The sequence below is a fragment of the Chironomus tepperi genome, unplaced genomic scaffold (assembly GCF_022539635.2).
Source record: "Chironomus tepperi strain 1889 unplaced genomic scaffold, CSIRO-AGI_Ctep_v1 contig_123, whole genome shotgun sequence".
Classification (NCBI taxonomy): Eukaryota; Metazoa; Arthropoda; class Insecta; order Diptera; family Chironomidae; genus Chironomus; species Chironomus tepperi.
Genome location: NW_027226245.1, coordinates 1919823 through 1947079, shown reverse-complemented (window position 1 = coordinate 1947079; position 27257 = coordinate 1919823). Strand labels below are relative to the sequence as shown.

At 32.8% G+C, this 27257-nt stretch overlaps 1 protein-coding gene across 4 annotated transcripts in view; it reads left to right on the top strand.

Moving 5' to 3' along the window:
• GABA-B-R1 (gamma-aminobutyric acid type B receptor subunit 1) overlaps positions 1 to 27257 on the top strand; it is a 264953-nt gene that overhangs the window by 23647 nt on the left and 214049 nt on the right. For all 4 annotated transcript variants that reach the window (XR_011544131.1, XR_011544132.1, XM_070636303.1 and 1 more), the window contains exons 2-3: positions 19525 to 19663; positions 20606 to 20703. Coding sequence is in view for 2 of the 4 variants with exons in the window: in XM_070636303.1 (XP_070492404.1) it covers positions 19525 to 19663; positions 20606 to 20703 (237 nt within the window). In the remaining 2 variants the exon portion in view is untranslated. The remainder of the gene's footprint in view (positions 1 to 19524; positions 19664 to 20605; positions 20704 to 27257) is intronic.

The following is a 27257-nucleotide window of genomic DNA, read 5'->3' as shown; positions in this document are numbered from 1 at the left end:
GTATTTGATATGACAATTCAATCACCAATACATTCCCAACCAAACAAGCACATATTACTATCACTAGAATGATATTATTAATTTAAGTTACCGATATGTATGCATGATGATGAGGAATGAAAATGCAATCACGAATGTTAGTGCATGTGGCACTAAAGGGAATTTTATTTAAATTTAAAAAAAATCATATAAAATAAAAATTCTATATCCATAAAATGCAGGAACATTTCACTTGCTTACCATCTTCTTATCATGTAAGTAGCATGAGGATGGCAAAAAAAGTAGAAAATTGTTCAATCAAATTGAATAAATTTTTCTTCTTATGACAATCATATTCAATATGACTGCATGCAGAGATAAATATTAGTGTGATTCTGTCGGAATCGAGGAAGCCACAATAATTCACATTTATGGATTCACTCTAACTGACGTTACCATAATTATCATTATCATCATCAACATTATTTTTTTTTCTCATTCACTTTCTCGTCTTTAGTGCTCGTGCAAAAGTTGAAAACCTGTATTTTTTGTGTTAGGAAACTCAAGTTTTTACTTTTCACGGTTGTGGGGGTCGTTTGGGAGTTATGTATTAAAGATTGGGGTGAGGAAGACGATATGGGGATCCTGAGAGGGTCCTCGAGGGTGATTGAGGTCCTCTGAGAGAATTGGGTGTCCTCTAAGAGGATTGGGTGTCCTCTAAGAGGATTGGGTGTCCTCTAAGAGGATTGGGGGTCCTATAAGAGAATTGGGGGTCCTATAAGAGGATTCTGGTCCTCTAGAAGAATTGGGGTCCTCGAATAGGAAATTTGTGCCATTACCAGAATAGCACGAATAGCACTTGAATCACGTTGGTCTGGTGTCGGATTTTGGGACAATTAACCGACTTTTGCTATTCGAGCTAATTTAGGGTTAAGATAGAGATCCATGTCACTTCAACTGGATTTTTAAGACAGGACAAGCCACGAACATCATCAAAACCTCACAGGGTGTATGATCAACCCTCCCTCAACAAACCACAGCAACATATTTTTTTCCCTCAGAATGAGTTGAAAAAAGAAAGAAAGAAAAAAATCTCATCAAAAATAATTAAAAGCACAGCACTCAGTGAATGCAATTCCGGCTGTGTTGCTTGAAAAAATCTTTTTAGTTGAATAAAAATCAAAGTGATTTGCTTCCGAGGAAGTTCTATTCATATATACGAGAAGTACGTTCTAAGTGTATTAGATGAGATTTTTTATATATTTTTATATAAAATAAATTTCTTCTTACGATGCTGTGTGTGCCTTTTTTGTTATGAAAATTATATTCTGCTGTGTTCAAGCTTTATTATGTTTGAAATTTTATGAACAAGGAAAGGAGAATATTTTGAAGGCGTCTGCTTTGGAGGAGGGGACATGAGTTTAGGATAATTTAGGGATTGTGATTTGGATTCATTAGGTAGTTCCTGTAAGGAATTTTAATGCAGCTCGAAGTCGACACGAATATTATATGAATCTGAGTCGATTTGAGTCGACTTTTTCATACAAAATCTGATTTGACTTCGAGTTCTGCGAGAGCAGTGCTTTTTCAAACTTTGTTCTCAAGGCATCGACACACGTTTTATCCGGATGAAAGATTGTATGCGCCGGATGAAAGCGGATGAAGAGTGTCAATGCCTTGTTTGATTCTTAACACACGAATGTGTCTCTCCAAACCATCAGGTGTATCGCAAACTGCATGACGACACACCAAATTCACACTACCAAGACTCTGATTGAGTCAAAGTGGCTCGGCATGGGAAAGGTTTAAGGAAGCTTGGCATTGGTGGTAGGCCTTAGTCAGAGTTAAAATTTGAAGAAATACCCAACAAAGTGCTCTGGTGCCAAATGATTAGGTGATGGAAATATAATAATTAGCTTTTAAACGGCTTCCGGGAATGCTTACCTTACTATCCTGTTTACTTACTGTACACTTGACATTACTGCTATTTTTCCAAAGCTTTAACGATGGTTCTATCTAAAATTGAAGCTTTAAATTCAAAATTAATATAAATATCCGCTAATATTTCACATCTAATCCTCTCCAACTTCCAAACTCTCTATTATTCCTCATTCAAATTATCAGCAGGCTTTCGCATGACACAATAAGGCAACGACAAGACGCTTTCATTCATATTTTTCACCAAGCTTCACCATGCGATGATACTATCAAATACTGAGTAAATTTAATTAAATTTTTACTCGTCGCTCGTCTTTATATAGTCTTCAGTCTGTGCATTTTTATATGAAAATTTCTAACCGTTACCCTCTCGACAATCGTTGCCGCATGCCAATCTGGATGGAACAATCTTTCTTTCTTTTTTATGTATTTTTAATACAAGGTGAATCAAAAATAATATAAATATAAATATGAATATCTTTCAAGACGGAATTTCCATTTTATGGTCTTGTTTCTGTTTCTTCCTATCCTCATTTTTACGTTCCTTCTTTCATGTCCTAGAAAAAGAATTTTTATTTTTTATTGCTTTGATTTCATATTTTTTATTGAAATATATAAAAAATGATGTAATAACGGTTGAGAGATGTCGAGGAGTTGTAAGAAATTAAAGCTTGTGTATCCGTTGTACTTTATTAAATTACAGTAAAATTGTGTGTTGTTCCCAAGTTGTTCCTTTTGAAAAAATTTAAATTAAAATGTTTTTTTTTTTGCTGCCATTCATTCACTTAACATTATATTAATGGATGGGCTATAGTAATTGTATAATCTGGAAAAGAGCTGAAATAGAAGGAAGTTTATGCAGGGATTGGGGCGTTTGAAGTTCATATTTGGAGCCTGTCGTAACTGAATTTGGAGCCTGTCGTAACTGAATTTGGAGCTTGTATTAAGTAGAATTGGGAAGACTGTTGGAGCTCGGACTCTAAAAGTTCAAAAATTGGATTACAAATTCGAGTTATGTCAAGATTGTCATAAAGTATCTCATAGACCCGGAAAGCTTACTTACTTACTTTGCTGGTCGGATAGAGCAATTGTCACTATTGGACTCTCTTAATTGGTACCTAAAGCTACACCAGAAAAGCACACAGCATAAAAATGGCTGAAAATCCTTCTCTCCATTGTAACTCTCGCTTCAGACCAGATTGGACAAAATCCGGTCTAAGGCTAGAATCACGATGGCCTGGGATCTGATTTTCAGCCTTTTTACGCCTCTTGACCTTCGAGACAGCTTGAAAATGACTCAGATTTTGTATGAAAAAGTCGAAATGTGCAGTTTGGAAATTTGCAAGCTAGAAACAAATTTCCCGTTTGGAGTAAGTAGCAGTTTCTCAAAAGTTCTAGTCCAGTTTGCAGTTATCTCTAGGTTAGATCTCTAGATTGTGAATATTTTACCTCTGTTTTACTGAATAATTGTGCCATAAGGTATTCTTGAAAGGCATTTGAACGAAAAATCTGGAACAATTTGCACTCAATCTTCCTAGAACGTTCCAGTTAAGGTTTTAGGTATCTTAAAATGTAATGATTCTTATTCCCCCACAGCATGATGTAGCAATTTTCATGTTTCGCCATTAAAACGATTCTATAACAGCCGTTTACTGCCCTCAGAGCATTTTCACGTATTGCATTCAACCCGGTGACTTAGCTGAACTCTACCTACTACATTGTGCTGAGATCATGTTATACCGTCCATTCAGTCATCCAGTTCACTACAATGTCCTTAATCCACCTTAATAAATTTTATTCATTTCACATTATCCCCGTTACATCCCCTGAACTAATCCATCGTGTATATTTTATGAGCTACATAAAATAAAACTTAAATAAGCTTTTTTGATTAAAATGAATGCTTTTAAGGACGCTCGAAAGAAAAATATAAAATATATAAAAACTTCACAATTTCAATTCATTTAAAAATGGAAAGGATGATCTTTTCATATTCCTGAGTGATTAATTCTTGGATTTCTTTTTTTAAAGAAAAAAATAACATTTTTAATGCAAACATGAATAAAATATTTAAACTTAAAAAAAAATCCCTATCATTCTGATTAACATTATTACAACATTATTATTATTATTTTCATTGTGAGTTGTGCATTTTTTTTGGAATGCTTATAAAAGTTTTCAGAGATTAAGGTACACATTTTTTAATTTTCTTTGTTCTTTGTATTCTTTTAACAAAAAAGATACGAGATGAGTGAGTTTGCAGGTTTTGAGGTGGAATTATGAATGTAAAAATATATTCCAGAATTTTTCCGAGTTGATTCAGTCGTATGTGATTATGATTTTTGATGTGATATGAGCAAAATATTCACATTCTATTTTTGTACATGATTTGTAATGAGATTTAATGTCAGGGGCTAAGGCAGAGGATGGGCTGAGGATTTTTGATGAGAGTTTTGGGACTCAGCTACCCACCTTCTCCATCATTTTTAGAAAAAAATCCTCAATTTTCAAGGGTTTTTAGTGAAAATGAATATAAAACTGATTCAATCGCTTTTTGGCCTTTGCCAGTTGCCAATACCAAGTGCTACCCGAACAACACAAATGGAAAAGGCTCTGTTGCGGATGACTAAAGAATCCGCTAAACCACTTTTATTAGGTGATTTCCATTTGGTGTTAATAAAAGAGGTTAATCGACGCATTTAAAGTTTCATGGCAGAACCTTCATCATTTGTGTCGCACGGGATATCCATCCTCTCGCACCTCATTTCCTTCCAGTTTGAGAAATTTCTGACAATCAGGAGCATTCAATATATTTTAAAAATAGAGATGTTCTTATAAAATGCAAGTCATATGCCATCCTGCAACTCAAGTTCAATCAATTTTAATTCAACTTGACTCAAATCTAGGTAATTTTTAATATTTAGAATTCCATTTTAATCAAGTCCAAAAGAGACCAAAAATAGCCTTCCATACTTTCCCCTAATAAATCCTAATAATTACATATTCATATTTTACTCACATCACTCATAATCACATATGCCAGATTTCGCACAAAAACAAACAATCTTTAATATTATTCTAACAAATCCATATGATGAGCCAATTTCATATGATTGATCTGTAATTTTCTTCTAATATAAAAAAAGAATTCGATGCCATATGTTGACCATAAGGGAAAATTGTTTCAAAGGAAAAAAGTTGTGAATTATAATGATTTTGAGTGTTTTGTTTTTGGGATGAAGCTTGAAGGCTATGAGAGGCCAATGATCTGGAAATTTTTGAGGCAATGATTAGATTGTGTTTGAAATTATGCAGGTTTGAGGATGGTTATTTGGGTTATTATGGAGAATTTTGTGAGAATTAAAGCTTGTTTAAATAGATAAGGATATGCAAGAAAATGAGATGCATTTGGGGTATTACTAGGTGCCCATGTTTAATTCCACGTGCACATGGGAAACTATCAGGTGCACTTGGGGCTAGCAGTCACGAATCTGTCAGGAAACGCTTAATGCGGCGACTTAAAAGCGCCTCAGTGACTTCACTGTGGTTCTCTCGTTGAAACTGTTCATTGATGAACAAAAGGCCACGAAATGGCACCAAACTTCATTTGACTCCAATTAAAGACGGCAGTAAATTTAAAACCCAGTATCATCGAGTTTGGTTCAACTTGGTTCTAACTATATCCTCGTCTCGCTGCCTTGGAAGCAATATTTGAATGTGTGTAGATATAGTCCTTTTCTCCTAGAACCCATAAGCCATCTATGCAATACTTATTCCCCAAAAATACCCATACATCTCTCCATACCAATACATCAAAAACTCCTAAAATTCTGATTTAAATCTCCAACATGACGAAATTACAAGTAGAAATTACATTTAAAGTGTCATAAAGAATGTTTGCTTCTTCTTCAAAATTCACTCTGTCAAATAAAATTTCAATTATTTATCTTCCTTCCTCCATTTCGACTTTGTTATGACTTTAAACAATTTTTCGTCATGAATTCCATTTTTTATTGCGACTTTTTGTCATAAAATTTTTTGAATTCTATTTTCTTTTTTAATTTTTTGTCATATTTTATTTTTAAAGTTAAAAAAATGCAGAGCATCTGTTGAGGGAGTTTTAAAGTCATTCGAGGAAAATTGATTTTTTACTGTGTTTTGGAATTTAAGATGCAGGGTTGGAATGGTGGTGAGGATGGGTTGTAGATGAAAGTCATGTGATTTGGAATCTTATGGCAGTTGGGGATCGGCAAAAGGCCTCGATATGACTCGTTTCTAAATTTACCGTCAGACTGACGGGTAGTCACAAGTTGTCAAAAAGGCAAAAAATGGCTAATTGCAACTAAACAGCCAAAATACGCTTTCGAGCGATATCAATGAACAATTACCAGTAATGAAGCATCCATATGGATGCCAATTAGAGATTATTTCCCGACTTGGTGTTATTAAAGAAGCCATTGAGCTATATCGGACATTAAGTGTCAGACTCACAGGCCAACATAAACCAAAAATCAACAGCAGTACACACGAATCTCCAAACCAATTCAACTCCCAACCCTGCATCCATGCATGTTACTTCATTTCTTGTTGATAAGCAAAGATGTTTCTCTTGACATTCGCTTTCCGCGAAGAAGAAAAAGAATGATATAAAAGTGTGTGAATAAAACGTTAATAATTCGATTATAACTTTTACCTTACATCCTTTTTACCGTTGATTGTGAGAAAAACTCATCCAATTAAAAGCATTGAATTTCCTTAGTCATTATTTTATCGTATAAAAAACCATTTTAGCGTATTTCTTTGAAGAAAAGTGAGTGAAATAGAATATATAAAGGCTTATGTCTTCTTTTTTGGTGAATTCTTTGTGAAATTTGGAAATAAAATGGAATTTTTTGAAAGGTCGGCTCGTGGGAGACAATTTGTTGATATAGAATTAGTTTTGACTAGGCTAGAGGATTGTAATTTAAGTTCAAGGTTGACGTCTGTTGCTGTAATATTGCGATGGGATTTGATTGCTTATCGATAAATAAAAATTAAGGTTTTGTGATTGACTAGATTTAATATTGTGAATTTTAATGAAATTTTTGAGTTTGATAAGATTTGGTTTAAGTAAATTGAGTGATCTATAATCAATATTGCAGACAATCAGGTTCCTTAAATTGATAAATTCTTTTTTAAATCACCAATTTTCATGATGAGTAAATCCATGAGTGAGAAAATGTCACAAAAAAGTTTAAATTTTTAATATTTCTTTAAATACGGCCCAATTCCTTACTTTTTACAACTAAAGTTGTATAAAAACTTGGTCTACAGCTTCTCTGAACTAAACAGTATAGCTTTTATGCTTATTAAGGAAGATATTATCAAAAAACTTCCGTCAATCGGTTAAACTTTCGTAAAATTATTTTACAAAAATTAGAATATTTCGATAATTACTCAATTTTGCTACGATGAAATCATTTTAACTCATAAACATACCCAAACTTCATTCATTTATGTCTATTTAAAGTTCTTTAAACTCTTAATTAAGTCAATATTTGCAAAAAACTGCGTCAATCGGTTAAAACTTTGGTTTTTACGTACGTAAAAACGTAAGAAAAATATTTCGATATTTTTAACTTAATTAAGTTTGTATGGACATAATTGCATTAAATACAATTGCATTTCATTCCACCGGCACTACTTGATGGCTTGTTAAAAGTTCGAGTTGTAGATGTTAGCAATTATTGATATTTTTTAAAAAGAAATTAAAAATAACAAGTTGAGAAATATTGCACATCGAAATTTTCAGTTCCCTTTACTCATGGATTTACCCTGATATTGTTGTAATTTTTAAGAAGTTCAAAATTTGAACTTGATTGCTTACAATTTAATCATGTTCAAAATTTGAACCAAATTATTTCCTGTTTTAACAAATTCAAAAGTTTGAACCTAACTGTCTACAACTTTATGAAGTTCAAAAATTGAACCTTAGTAATGTTCAAGAAATTTTCAAAATTTAACAGATTTTTTGTAGACTTTCAAGTTGAATTCAAACTAAACGTCTTGCTCTTGTAGCATAGGCAGTCGATACACTCTATTTCCATATTTTCAACTTCAATACCTAATACAAATCATATTCCAATCATATCATCGATTACAATAATATTATTCACTCAAAAAATCACAACAAATTAAAAATCACTATGCTATCCTATGCCAATATCAAAGAAATAATATCCAATATTTGTAATGGAATCAAAACATTTTCCACGTCCACATTTTTTCCCCTTTCATAACATCTCTCTTTTGTTTTCTTTTATAACGTTACAAGCCGCTGTTTCCCTCAACTTAAAATGTGCACATAAAAATAATAAACACAATAAAAAAAATTGTAGCTAAGAGTGATGATGATGAAAATGAAGACTGAAGGATACGTATAAAATTACATAGAACGTTTTAGCAGCAATGGATCTCCAGTTACATGATGGAGATAAAAAAAAATGTTTATTTTTTTTACCTTCTGATGTTCAATTTTTTTGTTGTGCTTTCTTCTTGTTTTAAATTTCAATTGGATGTGAAATTCAGGATAACAAGACGAAAGTTTATTTTTGTGTTATGGTTAGTAGATTGTGAACTTCCGTGCTGGAAGGGGATTGATCGAAGATGTTGATATTAGTATTAAATTATCTTTCTGGATAAGTCAAAGTCATTTGAGCATTAAGGTCAAGTTTTACCAGTGAAACTGACAAAATACATGAACTTCCGTGCTGGAAGAGGATGGTTGGTACTTTGCTGACTTCCGTGTTACAAGGGAATGGATCAAATATGTTTTAAATGAGCTTTCTGGATAATTCAAATCTTTTTGATTTAATATCAAGATTTAATATTGAAACTGTCAAAATGCATGAACTTCCGTGCTGGAATAGGATAGTCTGTACTCTGTGAACTTCCATACTGGTGAGAGATGGACCTCAGATGTTGATATGAGTTTCAAATGAGCTTTTCGGATAAGTTAAATCTCTTTAAGCATCAATATCATGTTTTACTGATCTCAATCATCCTATTGCCACCTGGAAGTTCAATAACCCCAACCAATTTTCCGTCAAAATTTTGCTCTTCCGTACATGAAAAATCAATTTCCATTTTGCTGTTGTTTTTAAGCAATCAAGGAAGAGAGTAAAAAAATCTAAATATTTTATTTCCAACTTTCTTCTTCTTATTTCAACCTATTTTCAATATTTATGCATGAACAAGAAAAGGCCAATGAATGGAATCATGTGGAATGTAAGGTAGACGAAAAAAAATCACCTTTTTCTCCGAAAAATGTTTGACAGCAGGCTGAGAATGTCGAGAAGAAAGTTTTAGAACTAAATTTTTTATTCTTGCCTTTTCATCATGAATATCCGCTTTTATTGTACACATTTCTATCAATCTTCCTCTGTCTTCCTTCCGGTTGCCAGGTAGAGTGGCTCAATGATTTTATTTCTCTCAATCTCAGCCATTCCACGTTGATTGTTTGTCCTGAAAAACATGAGGAAAAATACAATTCTGCTTTTTTTTGCGGAAATTTGATAAGATGGAATGAAATGAGAGGAAGTACGACATGAAAATCCTCAAGACTGCACTAAAATGTATACATGACTGAAGCATCTACTCGGATTAATTTAATTAATGCTCGTCACTTAAATGACGATGTTGTTTTTGTTCTTAAAAAAAAGTTGTTGTTGATGTCGTTTGTTGGTACTGCTGTTGTTGGTTATAATGCGGAAGTTTGCACTCATATAAGGAATATTAAAGTGAAAAAGTTATACTTTTTTGGATGTAGAAAATTAAGAAGATATAATTTTAGGAGGATGTTGGGAATGTATGCAGAACTTGAAGTGTAATGTTAAAGTTTTTGAATTGTTTTGTAGTTGGAAGTTACTTATAGGATGAGGACAGCTATTTAGGGTAATTTAATGTCACAAATAAGAACTCAAGCTAAGCGGCTAAAGCTAAGGATTCTCGAAACTGAGACCAAGACTTCCCAGTACCCTAAAAAGATGAATATGGGAAAATTTTTGAGATTTTGGCAACAAATTCCAATCTTCGTCATCTGAATACGCCTCTGAACCTTTCCTATTCCTATTGTCATTTAGATTCTGTGTTACATGCTCTTATATGCTTGAAAATATACTTTATAATTAGATCTGTAATCCAGATTACAGACAGAAGCCTCATTATCCTATAGTTATTATCCTAAAGGCAAAGTTTAATGAGCAATCAACTACGAAAGCTACTTTTGGTGTCAATTAATCAACAAATTAAAAAATATCTTCATTAATACAAGATTTACTGGATTAAAAATGATTAAACGACCAATTTCATCAAACAGGGACGTATTCACTTATTAAGTTATACTCTTAAGTTTTCTCTCCTGTAGTAAAATATGTACCCTACCCTACCCTCATCCCGAGCGTTTCGTAACTACCCCTTATTCTTTTTATGTAATACTTAAAGGTGCCCCTAGTCTTTAAGAGATTGAGAATTTTGTAAGACTCAAAAGGGCTAGCTTGTAATGGCGGGAGGAGACGAAGACTCAAAGAGTCGATTTTTAGCGTTACGTAATCAATGAACCCCTTACCGGCTAATCCCCGTCCAAAATAAATTGAAAATTCTCTCCCATTTAACGTCATCCAATAATCCCAAACCAGCATCACCAAAAATGCATAATATAAAAGTATTTTTAATTCCAATTCATTTACACTTTTTCACAATTTTTGTGCTCTTAAAATTCGATTTTCAGTCTTTTATGTCATTATATGCTTCCCGTTATTCGCATAAAAAACATACAAAAGAGTCTCATTCGCGCCAATACAATAAAGAACAACAATAAATTCAATGACACACATAATAGAATTTTGCGCTGGAAAGCATAACATCAACTAAAAGCTTTTCAAAGCTCATCCTATCATTTTCCACCTTTTTTCACTTCAATTTCAAACTCATTCTGTATTGTTAGGTGCTCATAACAATAGTCATAACTATAAATTTCGATATGTTTTTGTATGCTGTGCTTTCAAACATCGCAATCGTTTGCGAGTTTGCCATGTCTAGTGCACTGTTGCTAATAAACATTATGTACGGATAGAGGTGAGACAAATTTAAAGAGGAAGAGGTACGTTGAAATGGGAAATGATGCTTGGCTCAATACATGGAAATGCTAATATAGTTGGAATGAGTTCTATTGGGAAAGATGTATTGGTGGTTGACATTTTGGATGCATTTTGGGGAAAATTGGGGGACTGAAACATTTCTTTTACTGGACGTATAGATCAATTGTGTTCCATGACGTCTCAGAGAAGTCGTTTGAAGCTGCCTCTTTCTCTGGCTTCAACTTGCTGCACAATTCTCGATCCGAAATGCAATTCCGCCTCGATCGACAGTTTCTTTCCAATCATGTTCTTTGAATCACTCTTAAGAAATGAAATATATGGCGTAAACAAAGATTTTTTGAGTCCAGTAGCCATATAAGAGTGACACACTGCCAACAATTTCATTTCTCTTCTTCAAAATGTGCAAAAAATACTCCAAATCTTACTTAAATTACATTTGACTTCTCAACAATATAGCTCGAGTGAGACTCAAGTTGGCGAGCGGTAGTCAGCAATAGAGTCAGTTTCAAGCGCCGACTGAGGGAGGCCATGGATCACACTTTTTATGTACGGCCAGCGAAGTATGTAAGAGACTGGCACACACGCTTTTATAATTGCATGTCTAGAGCTCTTACCTATTGAGCTATCGGGGATTGTTAAAAAGTGTGACACAATGTCTACTTAGACTTCATCTTCTCTATTCAGTGTCCATTGCTCATCTCTTCTTCTTAATTTATTGGACCAAAACACAAAATTACAGTTTCGTCAGAACTGCTTCATGTCCTTTTGATGTAGTGTATACAAGGTGTTGTATCTGTGTCCTAGGACTCCTAGCATATGTGTTGTGCTTTTTGTCTGTCTACATGAATCTAAATTCAAAGAATTGTTGAGAAACCGTTCTCAGAATCTATCAGAAATGATAGATTGAATTGATGTGTCTATACATTTTAGTGTATCCCGAGCGACACACCATGACAATGAAGTTGTAAAAGCATTCGTAACAACGTCTTGACGACGACAAGTTGTCATATGGCTATCGAATGACCGTCGTCAAGATGTCGTGAAAATGAATGATTTTATATCGTCATCATCATGATGAGATGATCATATATATTCAAAATAGAGGGAATCACTTGGTCAAGATTGCTTACCTCCTGGATTTCAAGATTAAAGTGGAACCCTACCCTCAAGCGAATCACCTAAAATTCACTCAAAACTTCATTTTCTCAGTTTTTGTCTATCAAAAAAAAAAAAAAAAACTTTATCAAAATTAAACAATTTTCAACAATCATGATGAAGATATCCATTACCAGAACACAAAAAAAGAAGAAATGTCTCCCATCACAATACATCTGACACAAAAGTGTCATTTTCATGTCACAAAATTTTGCCCATGAGCAATTCATACTTTTAACAGAATTGAGTGATAAGGAAACAGAAAAACAGAAGCACGAGACATGAAAATTCATTTCTAATCTCCCATAGCATGTAATAGAAAAATAATATATCCAACATATCGATAAGAAATTAAATTTCCTGTACATCAATCATTAAAATGATATGAAAATGTCGTTCCCATATCCATTTGCTGTCAATCTACATAAAGTTAGCTTCTTCATGCATCGCAGTAAATTAAGAAGCAATTTTCAAAGGAGACGAGCATCATGTCTGATAATCACGTTTACGTTGACTTTTCATTAACTTCAAATCGAAATCAATAAGGAGGAAAAAGTGAATAATGGAAGGAAAAGAAAAGCAGACACAAAGTAGTAGCAGCAAAAAAGGGAATCAAGAATAATGAAAATGTCATTATCACTTGATGTGACGATGAAAATTCATCAAAATCAATGAAAGTTTAATTAAGCATTTTGCAGAAGCAGAAGGAGAGAAATAGAAATTTTCTTTTTAATTGTCATTTCTTATGTTCATTGAATAATGAATGAAGTAGTGAGTGTTGGGAGTCGATGACAATTGAGAATTCTATTTTGGATGGTTCATTTAGATTCTTAATGATTTTAGGGAATTAAAAGCAAAATTTGGAGTAGGGAATTAGAAAAACTATGATATGAAATAAGGTCTGATGGTCTTTTTGAACAATTTTTGAATGTTAAGAGCTAGTGATGAAAGTAAGCCAGATTATGTCATTAACGACAAAACACTAGGATATTGATGATTTAAACACAGGAGTCGCCTGTAGCTGGCTCTATCGCTGGCTTTCACTTGCCAATTTCCGATACCAAGTGCAATACTATCTCTATCGACAGATTCCTTCCAAGAGTTCTTTGGACGTCCACGGGCTCTTTTACCACCCAGAAAGTCAGCTTTGAAGACCTTAATTAATGGAGTTTCCACAGGCCGTCTAATAACATGTCCCCACTTTTAGCCACTAGATCGATGAAATGAACAATGAGCTTCCAATTTACTTGAACTTGATCTATAAAACCTGTCAATAAAGCTTTTACTTACCTACATACTTCCACGACAAAAGCACTTTTTTCAGCTTTTGCTGAACCTTATTGAGTCTTGAACTCCAGACAGTTCATTCATTGCTATGATTTTCACCAACTTAGCCAGTCCAATCCAATAAACAACTGAGTCATTATATCTCACAAAGAGACGTCTGGACCAAAACTTTCCATAATCCTTTCAGGAACATCTATTCTCTCCCCCATTTCCCCCCACCACAAAACATCATCATCCAGAATAAAAATCTCAATTTTCACTTAAGGTCCTTACAACAACTTCCTTTATCATCCCTACAACAATGATAAATAAGAAGCTTATACAAGCCTTTTTTTGTTGCTGTAAATAATTTATAAGTCATCCTGTAAAAATTGTTTAAATAGAAATCGATAGAAGAGATTCCAAAACCCGTCTTTAACACATCATTCCTCACTCCTCATCAACGGAATCGACTGATTCTCTCAGACAATTTATCATTTGTTGTTGTTGTAGATGTCAGTTGACTGTTTAAAAGAAGTTCGACAATACACGCATTTTGGCATTTGATATCAAAAAAGCGGCTAGTGTAGAATTGGAGATTACATTCATTCCATTATAAAGCATGGCTGGTGAATATGTGAAAATATGTGTGTATTTGGGGAGGGTAAGAAGTATGGGCATGGAAATAAATATAAATTCTATTTGTCTCGATAATGGAATTTTCTGTGGATGAGAATAAAATTATCGTATATAAAATTCATATATGTACTGCCAAAGAAATTCTTTGTGGCAGTCTGTTAGCTGTGAAATTCAATTTTCAGATCATTTTTCTTCTTTTACGGCTTCCGAAAAAAAAAAAAATCAGAAAATTTGTAAATTATTACATGACTTTCTCGTTTGTCATGCAGTCATGTGTGGAGAATGAGATTGAGATGTTAAGTAGTTTGTATGGGAGTTGATTCTAGCTTGGAGCAGATTTGATGGGTTATCAATTCAGGTTTGACTGCTTAGACTAGTGGTGGGCAACCTTTGATTTTTTGCGGTACACCTTGGTGGTAGGCCTCAATAGACACTGCACATTCATATGAAGTGTCTTACTTACTTCCTTTGCGAAGGCACACGAGTGTCCATTGCCGCATTTAGAGTTTGTCGAAAGCTGGATCTGTCTTTAGATAACATTAGGCAATTTCTAATTCCCAGCACTTTTGCATTGTTGCTTCACACAGTAATCCCATGCCGTTTTCATGGCATTCGAAACATTTTTTGGCAGAAAACTAGTGTACCGTGGCACATAGGCTTCCCACCACTGGCTTAAGCCATGAGCAGGTCGATCAACTACTCAGTTATTGTACGGGACAAAGTTCAACTGCTTAGAAAACTTGATAGATTAAGGCATTATTATCCAAACATTTTTGTGGAACGGAACACTTTGGTTAGGCTCAATCGAAATTACACAAGACATACAGTTCATGGCAATCACCAAAAATCGATGATTCAGTGCCGCAAGAGTATTCTGCGGAACACAGTTTAGACAACACTCGATTAAGGGGCCGTTTACTCATAACGTAACGCTTTTAGGAAGAGGGTTGAGATTTTGCTACGGAAGTGGGGTAGAAAAATCTGTTATTTGCGTTACATTATATGAGAACGTAATATGAGTGCTGCAGTACCCAAATTCTTTTTGAAAATGCCATTAACTGCATGCCATTCGCGGTTTTGATCGTGATAAATTCGTCGTTCACTTAACGCTCTTAATTGTGGGGAGAGGGGATAAAACCCCACTCAAAATTCACTTGCCCTACAAAAATTCTACTCCTTAACCCACCTTAGCAACAAAATGTTATTCCATTATTTCCTGATACTCAGTAATTTCCTGTCTTATTCATCGCTTCCCCCTTAATATTTTTTTAACACAAATTTCCATTTTCTTACGAATTTTTTTTCCCTCATTTTGTAGCAATTGAAATGTGAAATGTTGCTAACTGATGAATATTCTACAACATATACACGAAAAAAAAGAAGAAGCCTTCAATGTTTATTAAGAGTTTACTTTCGTTTCAAGTCTTATACTACCTCTCACATGTTCCTTTATATTCCATTTCTACTTCAATTTCAAACTGCCTTCGAGCTTGCCTTTTTTCGTTCCTTTCCTTCCATCATATATATATGTGTACATTAAACTAACGATGTGTATAATGAAGGAGGAAAATGAGAATAAAGTGAGTGAAAAGGAACAGAAAAAGAAAAAACAATCAGAAATGAAATCAAGGAAAAATGGAGAAAATTGAATACCGGAAGCAAAAGGAATCATTTCATTAGATGATGTTTCAAGTTTTTTCTAATATTTTCTCTACATTGAATTACACTATTTTCGATGTATATTAATGTGCTTTGTACATTAGCTGAATTGTAGAGCTTACAGTTCATTTGTTTTGTATGTTACCCGAATAACACAAGTTGGTTGATTGATCCATAATGTGGTATCTGGGCGAAGTGATTCCGGAGAGAGACTTGCAATCAAATCCAGCCTCAACGTCAGAGTCTGTCCGAAAAGGAGTCGATTTTGATCGATTTCACGTGCACATAGTAGTCATTATGTCGCTTCGTTTAGGAAAAGGTGCAGGAGCATCCATGTGTGTTTTGGGAGTCTAAACTCTTCTTCTTTGGACAATCCTCATTTGGAAACACTTTGGATAAACTTTGGATTCATTTTGGACATTTTGCTTGGATTTTTAAGACCAAAATCCTAAAACTCCCCTAAACTTTTGCGATTCGTACCGAAAAATTTCAAACTTTCCTCCAAAATTCATGTTTATGTCCCTCAAGGTGTCCTTACGATTAGTACTTGCACAGGATAAGGTTCGGGCATTTAGAAAAAATTGATAGATTAAGACAATGCTATCTAAACACTTTTGTGGCACAACACACCTTGGTTGATCCTTGGTTGGTTGGTTAGTTGGTTGGACCGAAACCACACATGGCATGCGGTTCATGGCATAATGTTGTTCAGGAGAAAAGCCTTCCTGACATAAATGGAAATGACTTCTTTAGGGAACGTTTGCAAATTTCGTGACGCTAAAAAAGGCTTCTTAGTATGCTTTTTCGCTATCGGGATCGGGATCAGGATACCCCGGGATATCCCGATCCTAAAAAAATCCGAGAAATCCAGAAAATTTCAATCCCGATCCCGATTCCGAAAATTTATCGAGACCGGGATTTCGAGGAAGTCCCCTTCTGAACGTTTTCTTGAGTATCCTTTGAAATTCCGTATTGGATACATTAATCAACACCAAACCACACAGAGGTGACTTCCATTTGACATTAACAAATCCATATCATGATAATGCCGTACTCTTAAGAGGAGACTAAGGTGAGCAGCAATGCTCACAAGCTGGCTCATCAAGTACATTAAAAGTAACGCCTGTTTAGCTGTTTAGCATTGTCTGTCATCTAAATGTTGCCGTGACAGAACTTTTCCCACATATGTCACTCGGGTTAAGATATTCTTCGCGTTCATGTTCAAATCAAAAATCAACATAAATTAATTTTTCCACATCGCTTCCCATTCATCCTTGCATGACTTCGTATTCTATTAAATACCCCATTTTCTCAGAACTCAATCAATTAAAATCTGTTAAAATTTTCCAACATTAACTTTTTTTTTTATTTTGTTTATCAAAAATATATTCGAATCTGTTCTAAAAATTTCTATGTATCAAAAATCAATATCAATATTGACATTCCTTTGCCTTTAAAAAATCCTTCAAACTTCTCGAGATGAATAAAAAATTCAACAACTTTTTATTTTGTGCGCAGTTAAATATTATTGAAGTAATTCCGATTTTGTTTACGACCTAAATGATGTTTTGGGAAATTCCCAGTTGATTAAAGTATTGAGATCTTGGTTGGCAGTGCCATGAAGTCTGTTTTAGTGTCACAAAATCATATATTTTTGAGAAAATTTTCAGTTGCTTCCCGAGCGGCACAGTTAGGAAAATTTCATTTTTTAGCTCAATGTAGCCCGAGCGACACATGACTGCATTTGGCATTCATTTAGAAATTACACGAAGATCAATCTCCGAGCAACACAGCTGATAAATTAAGTTGGCGTCTAATATGCTGTTTTGAAGGTGTTTAGCGTTGCCTTCTTCATTTGTGTCGCTCAGGAACACCATTGAGATCCATTAACATGGGGACTTGATGGCTGGCTTTGCGACTTAGTTGTGTTGCTCGGGATTCCGTCCCTAAAACTCATGTTTATAATCCGTCAACTTGATGACTTGACGGTAACTTTTGCGACTTTGTTGTGCTGCTCGGGATTCCATCCTTGACAGTCCAATTTGGAATTCGTTATCATGACGACTAACAGTGGTACTGCAAACAAGTTGTGGTACTCGGGGTTCCTAAACTCTTATTTAGACTCCCTTAATATGGCTACCTACCGATGGCCTCACAACTAACGTATGCTGCTCGGTACTCCATCACTTTCATCCTCCAAAACTCAATTTCCGCGAAGCTTCTCACATTCGCGCACTGTATGCATCAATCATATTTATTAAACTTTCATGACTCGACACCTTCACATAAAATGCTTCTTTTTTTGGATGTTGAACGAGCTTTTAGCGCAATCATAAAACCGACATCATTATAAATTTAATAGCATAAATTTCATATGTTCATCTTGAATGAATTTATGAACGACATCACCAAATAGATTTTGTGGCATTTGATTCGATTCATATTTAATGCGAGTGAGGGTGAAAATTTTTGAAAAAAAAAAAATTATGAATTTGAGGAGAAAATTGTGATAATTTTTGAAAATATTATTTATTGGTGCTTGATGTTATTTGCTGATTTGAGAGAGATTGTTGCTATAAATTATGGATGGAGTTTGATAATTTTCAATGATTGTTTGGTGCGAAATTTATTGTTGGTGAAACTTGAGTAGGCTTTGAATTATTGTCATTGTGTGAAAGTGTTGAGTGAATTTGGAGTGTTAAGTCTTGGATTTAGTGAAGCATTCTTGAAGTCAAGGGTACAAATGTGAGATTAAATTGATTGATTTTGCATTTAACTATCGTAATCAGGGCGACGAAGGCGACTAGGATTTTAAATTAAAAAATCGACTTTTGTCGACTTGACTCGATATAAAAGTCAAGGCTACTTGGAGCTCTAATCGTAATTTACCGGAAGTCATAGCCTAATTGAGTACGCCATAGTTCGCAGAGATTCGATTTTTAGCTGTTGAGAGGTGATTTTCTACAAATTTTAATCAGTTTTTAGCAGAGTTGACAGTTTTTCTGGAGTCAGACTAAACATGACTCCAAATGGACACTAAAGTCGGAATCCAATTTTTTTTTTGCATTCCGACTTCATTGAAATCAAACTCCACTCGAGTTGGACTCCAAAATATTTAGAGTCCTGCCAACTCTGGTTTTAAGCGAACTGGAACAAAGTCAAGTCAACTTCGACCTCTGTAATTTAACAAATAACCGATTGTACTGACAACTTCATTGACAATCGAGGAGCTGATTAAATTTTTAACTATTTTCATTAGTCAATGACTCAAACAGCAGCAGTACGGATACATTTATTAGTACATAACGCATGGACCTTCCGTGGAGAAACCAAATGTCTGCCAAATGTTGGGATGGAATGAGGCTTAGCAGAAATTTTTTGTATGGATCACCATTTGATTTTTGGGAGAGCCACATTTTCTAGTCACAAAAATTCATAATTTACATCCTAATTTATATTTTACTCTCAAAATACATGCAGCAACAAAAAAAAAAGCTTCTCTCGTTTCGCAAAGAGAAACAAACATGAAAGCGAGGCTCATTTACATAGGCCCAAAAAAAGAATTTGCTTTTAATTTTTTTTTTTCTCCATCAACCCATTTTTCTTTTTGAATTATTCAAAAATTAGTTCCAATTATTCAAATTATTCACTCCATCAACCCCGCCCTATATTTCATACCCTTGTCATATATTTTCTATATATTCATTCATTAATTCAACTCTTTTTTTTTTCTTCTTTTTCTGTCTCATAGGCAATGTTAGTGTGTAAAAGTGTATATTTCTTAATCACAATATTAGTATTCAGAACTAGTTGTGTGAATGGAAGTAATCAGCTTCATATAGGTGGTATTTTTCCAATAGCCGGAAAAGGTGGCTGGCAAGGTGGACAAGGTAAGTCAAATTGTGTCAATTCATATGGGGATTTATGACGTAGACAAGTTACGGTCTATGCCTTTTTTCCTGAACATAAACTTTATGTTTATCCTTTGGATCGGAAAAAAAGTTTCGTTTTGGGAGAGGGTATGGGGGATTTGGGTGAAGATGGCTTACGTTTTTGGTTCATAGTTTGAAGCTTTTTTTTAACCTTAATTTGAATTTTCGTTGTTAATTTCGAATTTTCGAAAATTATTGCGACGTTTTTGAAGCTTCTTTAGAATATTCGGAAATTATTTCGAATATTTTGAAGCTTTTTCGAATTTGTTGTAGCTGTTCGAATTTGTGAAACTAAATTTGAGCTTTAAAAGCTTATTTCGAATTTTATGAAAATATTTCGAATATTTTAACGTTTTTTATGAATTTTCAAAACTGAATTCAAGTTTTTGAAGCTTATTTCGAATTTTCGGAAAGTTTTTCGAATTTTTTGAAATTTTGTTCCGAAACTTAATTCGAGCTTTTGAAGCTTATTTCGAATTTTCGGAATTTATTTCGAATTTTTCCGAAGCTTGTTTTGAATTTCCGAAACTGAATGCGAGCTTTTGAAGCTTATTTCGATTATTCGGAAATTATTTCGATTTTTTTGAAGCTTTTTTGAATTTTCGAAACTAATTTTGAGCTTTTGAAGCTTATTTCGAATTTTCAGAAATTATTTCAAATTTTCGAAGTTAAACTGTTTAAGCTTAATTCAAATTCTATTGAATTTTTTTCGAAATAAAGCTAAAATTTCAATCCATCTTCACCCAAATCCCTAATTTCAACTTGATTACGTCTACATACAACAACCTTATTACATAAAAAAAGCCAAAATCTCTTAATTAATTTGCATTTATTCTTCTTTTTCCTTCTTACCTTCCGCACGCCTACGTAAAACCATTACGCACATGTATACATAAACAGCCTGTATGCCAGCTGCATACCTAGCTCTAGAAGATGTCAATAAGAGAAAAGATTTACTGCCAGGTTTTGAGCTCACACTACATAACAATGATTCCGAGGTAAGTCAATGAAATGTTCAATAAACCCCAAAAAAAAAAAGAAAAAAAATTAATTAAAAATCGACAAAATGAATGTGAATGTTGTTGGATGTGAAGGGCATACATCCATAAAATTTCTGTTTATATACGAACAACATGTAAACCCGAAAAATTATTTTCTGCCGATGGTTGAAAATTTATGCGAAATTATTTAATGTGAAACGATAAGCAAACATTAAAACTGTATTTAACTGCTCGTAGAGATGGAGTAAGGCTATAAATATAAAAGGCAAATATTAATTTTCTACATATTTATGCATTGTAAAAGTTATTTCAATATATATATATACATGTGAATTCCTTCCTGTAAACACATGAGTGGTTTCCTGTGGGGCGTAACTAGGAGGGTGGATTTTTGGGGGTCAATTTCTGATTTTGGAGCAAATGTCTTCAATTTGTTAGGATTTTTTGAGACTAAAATGACAAAATTTCTTAATTTTTTGTCTACACCTCAGGGGTATTTGGAGGAAAAAGATGGGATTTAGGGCGTGGCGTAGGGTAATGGAGATGAGAGAGTGGAGTAGAGGGTATTAGAGAGTGGAGTAGTGGGGATGAGGCAGTGGGGTAGTTAGAATGAGAGAATGGGCTAGTGTGGATGAGGGATTGGGGTAATGAGGATGAGGAAGTGGGTGATGGGAATGAAAAATGGTGTAGAGATGTAGAAGTGAACTTGGGAAAGTGGGGAAAGGGAAGTAGCGATGGTGGAGTGGAGATGGATTGCAAAATTTAGGAGGAAGAAGGGTTGGAATACAAAGACATCCCAGCAAATTGAAGAATTCTTGCCAAAAAGAGACTAAATCCCCTCCCTGACTACATCCCTGTCACACCTTTCCCTCAAAGCATCTCCTGACGTCACCTAGATTAGATATGCTTTCCTCTCTCATTCTAACCCATTGCCAAAAATGAAAATATGTGGCATAAAATGTGAATGGTTTTGATATCTAAACATTAGGAATATCTTTGAGATTAAAATTTTTATAATTCTATAATCTTGCTAAAATCCCTACAAATAATAAACAACTTTTTCAAGGACTCTTTGTCTGTAATATGTAGTTGGAGGCAAAGTATAGCTTGGTATTTTAAAGTTTTTGTTGTGACTATCGAAGTACTTGTTATATTGCTGCAATTTATTAGATTGTGATCTTGTTACTTTTGGGAGAGATTTTGTGTAATTTATGCTACATTGATTGGGATTGTTTGTTGCTAAAACCTTCATTATTAATTGGATTTGCCATTCAATTGAATCAATAAAGGTGGGAATATGTCTATTTTAGAGCAATTGAATGGAGTGTCTCGATGGGGCAGTAGGAAAGGTTTCTGGTTCAATGATATTGGAAGCTTTGGTTTATGGAGCATGGGTTCGAGTCCTTAGTTTAGCAATTTGGCATCTAAATTGATGCTTATTCCGATTAACACCTATTTAAGTGAGGGAAACCACGTCAAATGACAGGCCGATTGACGAACTTGGTTGTTTTTGCCAATTGACTGTTGCTTGCCTCTAAGTAGACTGCATCTTGGTGGCAATGTTTCCCAATCATACATTTTAATGTACACCAATCTGGTATGCTTCCTTATATTCTATTCTATAATTATTTCCCCAACTTCCAGAATCATATTCATCACTTTCCTAATAAAATCCTCACAGCAACAGTCATTGAACTTATATCCAACATTCATCAGACTAGTACACTGTCTTAAATCTCCCCAAATTAATGTTTACAAGATTTTTTATTTCACGAAAAAATTTTCTACTTTACTCATAAATATGGATGCTACATGACGTACAGATAACGTTAAGAAGAAATGGAACTGCTGTCTTGTTTTATCTCCCAAGCGATTAATTAATTAACAAGTAATTAGAAATTAAAAAGAAAGAAGTCGCATTTGAGTTTTTTCCTTTTGGTTATGGTAATTAAAATACTGTGAGAAGCTTTTGAAGTTTGGAACATGAAATGAATTTTTTTGGATGGAATGTAAATCTCATTGAAGATAAATCTTGGGGGATATGTTGGGGAGTCTATTCCTGGTGGGGGTTGGTTGGCGTGTGTGTGGCACACGTGTGCTAATTTCAGATGTGTGCTTAATTCATATTTAAAATAATTATTAAAGTTTTTAAAAAGTGTTTAAAAATTTTTAAAATTTTTAAAATAAATTCAAATTTATTAAAAATCTTATATTTAAAAAATTTTAAATTTAGTTTAAAAAGTTAAAAATTAATTTGAAAATTGAAATTTGAGTTTAATTTAAAAACTTGTTTTAAAAATTTTGAAATTTATTTTAAAAAATTTAAAATTTTTTTTTTCAAAAACTCAAGTTTATTTTTTAAAATTTGAAAATTTTGTTAAAATTAAAAAAAATTTAATAAAAATTAAATTTTCAATTTTTTTTAAATATTCAATTTTAAATTCAATTTTAGCACACTTCCTTTTTACAATCATAATTATTTTTCCCATTTTTACGTCATTCAACATTTGCAGTTAATTAATAACTTTTATGAATTTCCATCCTTAAAAAACTTTTTAATTGTACTAAGCCTTTTCAAAGTGTACTTAAAAAATTTTATTTTTTCATTCACAATGAAAGGGTTTTCCTTCTTTTTTTGATGAACTCTTTGACTGAACATTTTCTGTTCCACAAAAAAAAAGTTTTCTTTAATTTGCCTCAAGCTTTGTTGATCAATTAATTTTCTACGTTTTTTTTCGTCTCTGTTTGATGTTTTTATTTCGTTTATATTTGATGATTCTGTGATGTTTACTTTACGTTGATGGTTAAGGAGTGGATGGCAGGGATGTACTTAAATTATGAAGGATTTTTGAGATTCTTTTAAATTGAAATTAAAAAAATTGGATTCAAATAAATTAATAAAAATATTTAAATCAATTTTAAAAAATTCTAGAAATTCAAAATCTCAAAAATTCAAACTAATTTTCAAAAAATCCAAAAAATTTAAAAATTTGAAAAATTTAAAAATTAAAAAAATTCAAAAACTTGAAAAATTCAAAAATTTAAAAATTTGAAAAGTAAAAAAATTTAAAAAAAATTGAAACATATAATCTTGTAAAAATCATTATTCTTTATAAATTTTTAATTTTTTTTTGAAATTTCCAATTTTTTTCAATAAATTGATCCAAAAAGCCCTCTCAGAACAAGCACAATACAGTACATGGTTGTCATAAACTTCCGGGAAGTCCATTAAAACTAATAAAAAACTAAATAATTCAAATTTACCGTGTCATTCTCAGCAAACTTTTCCCTTCTAGTAACTTATTACAGTTATGATAAACAAGCTACTTGTTCCAATTGTCTCTTACACTTTCCATGTATATGTATGTGTGCGTATGAAAATTGGGAAATGGAAGAAAAAGTAAACATTTTTTTCGTGTTTGCCTTTCGTTTTCGTTAATTATTCTTTCTTTTTATTCGTCCCCCCTCCTCCTAATCCACGTCGTATTTTGTATTTTCTCATTCTCATTCTAATTATTGCGTTACTCAAAAAGCTTTCATTCATTCATTCACTCATTTACGTAATGCAAAAGTTTAATGAAGAATTCTTTATTTTTTTTTTTGCTGTTCATTAAATAGCTGATGAGAAAATAAAGTGAACAAGGAATGGATTGGGGTTGGATTTAGAATGAATTTGAATGATCGGAAAATTGTGATTGATGGGAAAAATAAAGCGCAGTTTTTTTGTTCGAAGAGGTTTTGAATGTAAAAATTATAATTTCGAAAGTTAAAAAGTTTAGTTTCGAAAGTTTAAAAATTCTAATCCCAAAAATTAAAAGCTCTAATTTCGAAAGTTAAAAATTTCAAACTCGAAAGTTAACAATTCTAAGTTCGAAAGTTAAAAGCTTCAATTTCGAAAGTTAAAAACTTTCATTTCGAAAGTTAAAAGCTTTAATTTCGAAAATTAAAAGCTTTAATTTCAAAAGTTAAAAATTCTAATTTCGAAAGTTGAAAATTATGATTTCGAAAGTTAATAATTCTAAGTTCGAAAGTTAAAAGCTTTAATTTCGAAAGTTAAAAACTTTCATTTCAGAAGTTAAAAATTATAATTTCGAAAGTTAAAAACTTTCATTTCGAAAGTTAAAAGCTTTAATTTCAAAAGCTAAAAATTCTAGTTTTGAAAGTTTTGAAATTTCGAAATTAAAACCAACAATTTTCAAAGGTAAACAAATCTAGTCAAAATGATTCAAAACAATCTAATTCATAACAATATATCTTTAAAACTTATTCTAAACAACTTTTTCATTCTTCTTCCTTTTCACTGATGAGTAAACGTTGTCGGTTCCGTTAATTAAATCGAAGATTGTAAAAGATAAGCATTTATACTTCCTTCATACCAAGTTAAAACTGAAAGCAAAAAATGCCATTCGAATGTAGAACAGAACTGCTTATACAATGCAGTCAACCCCTTCCAGGTGAAACTTATGGAAATTTTACCTTTGACTGTTCGACTATAAAATGTAAATTGCAAATAGAAAACAATGACTGTATAAATAATTTACAAGATGTTAATTTAATAGAAATAAGTTTTTCAAGTTTTTTTTTATGTTTTGTGCTTTCTGTTGTTAGCTATTTTGTGGCAGTAAAATCTACCTTCATATGCTTCAGCAAATCTACAAAGGCTGCAAAATGTTGAATTGAATTATTTACAAATGCTGAATACACAGTAATGTAGTGGAAAACTAAAATTCTTTTTTTTCTTCCCATTTATGTCGTCTGATGAAAGTTTTCTACTGCTAAATTAAGAGCGAAGAAGCTTTAATTAAACTTTTTTTTTTTTTTTTACCAGCAAAACTTACGATGCAATTAGGTTGATGTATGAGAAAAACATGAATAAAACAATGTATGGTGGTTGTCTGTCTATAGAGATGGAATGAAAAAGTTGTATTTGATATTATCAACATAAGTTTGCTTTTTGAACTATTTACGTCACAATAGGTAGAGTTTGGCTTGTGGGAATTTTGTTCAAACGATCTTAAAAATCTTAAAAATTTTTAAAGTTTTAATTTTTCAATTTCGAAAGGCAAAATTTTCAATTTTTAATGTTAAAACTCTTAATTTCGAAGATTTGAATTTTCAATTTCGAAAGTTGAATTTTTCAATTTCGAAAGTTGAAATTTTCAATTTCTAAAGTTGAATTTTTTAATTTCGAAAGTTAAAATTTTCAATTGTGAAACCTGAAATTTTCTATTTTGAAACTTGAATTTTTTAATTTCGAAAGTTAAATTTCTCAATTTCGAAAGTCGAATTTCTTAATTTCAAAAATTAAAGTTTTCAATTTCTAAAGTTAAAATTTTCAGTTTCAAAAGTTAAAGTTTTCAATTTCAAAAGTTGAATTTTTCAATTTCGAAAGTTAAAATTTTCAATTTTAAAAATTAAAATTTTCAATTTTAAAATTCAAAATTTTCAATTTCAAAAGTCGAATTTCTTAATTTCGAAAGTTAAAATTTTCAATTTCGAAAGTTAAATTTCTAAATTTCGAAAAAGTTGAATTGTGAATAAATATTCGAAATTCGCATAAAATCCCCCTATGATCCCTACCACCATCAATGCCAAACATCCATCCACCTCCACACATATAAAAAGACAACTCAAAATTAGAATCGAGCTGATTATTTATAGAGCAACACATCTATCCATCCAATAAACTTCATCCTAACCTCTCCAAAGGCCATATGCTACCAAAATATAATGACAACACAAAAAAGCTTTCTCAAATGAAAAGGCAAATGCCAAAAAAAGAAAAAAAGTTTTTCATCAGCTGCTAATTTTCCTTTTTTGGTTTTTACTAATTTTATCATTCCTACCTGTCCGATATCAATTCTGTAGATGCAAAGAAAAGCAAAAAAAAAGTTTTGTTCCAAACGAATTAATCGATCAATTTTCATTTAGCTCGATAGCAAAGTTGACTGAAAGACAATCAAAAAAGTTTTTTTTTTTTCTAGCCACTCGTGGGTGGATTTACGTTCTTTACGAATACGTGGGACTTCTTAAATGATTGCGAGTTTAATGAGTTCTATTTGAAAGAAAGTTAAAAAGTAGATTAGAAATTTAATTGGATGAAAAATGATCATTTTGATGAAAAGTTTAACTTTTTGGCAAGTCGACTGCTGATTAGGGTGTGCCAATAGACTGAATCGTTCCAAAAATTTGGCACCAGATCGATAAGATTATGCCATGACTCCGAATTTGCGACTAGAGTGTGCCTATAGACCCTATCGACCCAAAATTTGGCACCATTTGGCATTTACTCGGACATGACTCCGAATCTGCCCTTTGGATGCCGACTGGGGGATCCCCACAGACCGATTAAAAAAATCTGGCACTAGATCGACTTGACTATGGCATGTCTCAGAATCTACCTTTTGACTGCCGACTGGGTGTGCCAATAGACCCAAATGATCCAAAAATCCGGCACCAGATAACTTGAAAATGACTTAGAATCTACCTTTTGGCTTCCGACTAAGATGTGCCAATAGCCTCAATCATTCTAAAATTCGACTCCAGATCTG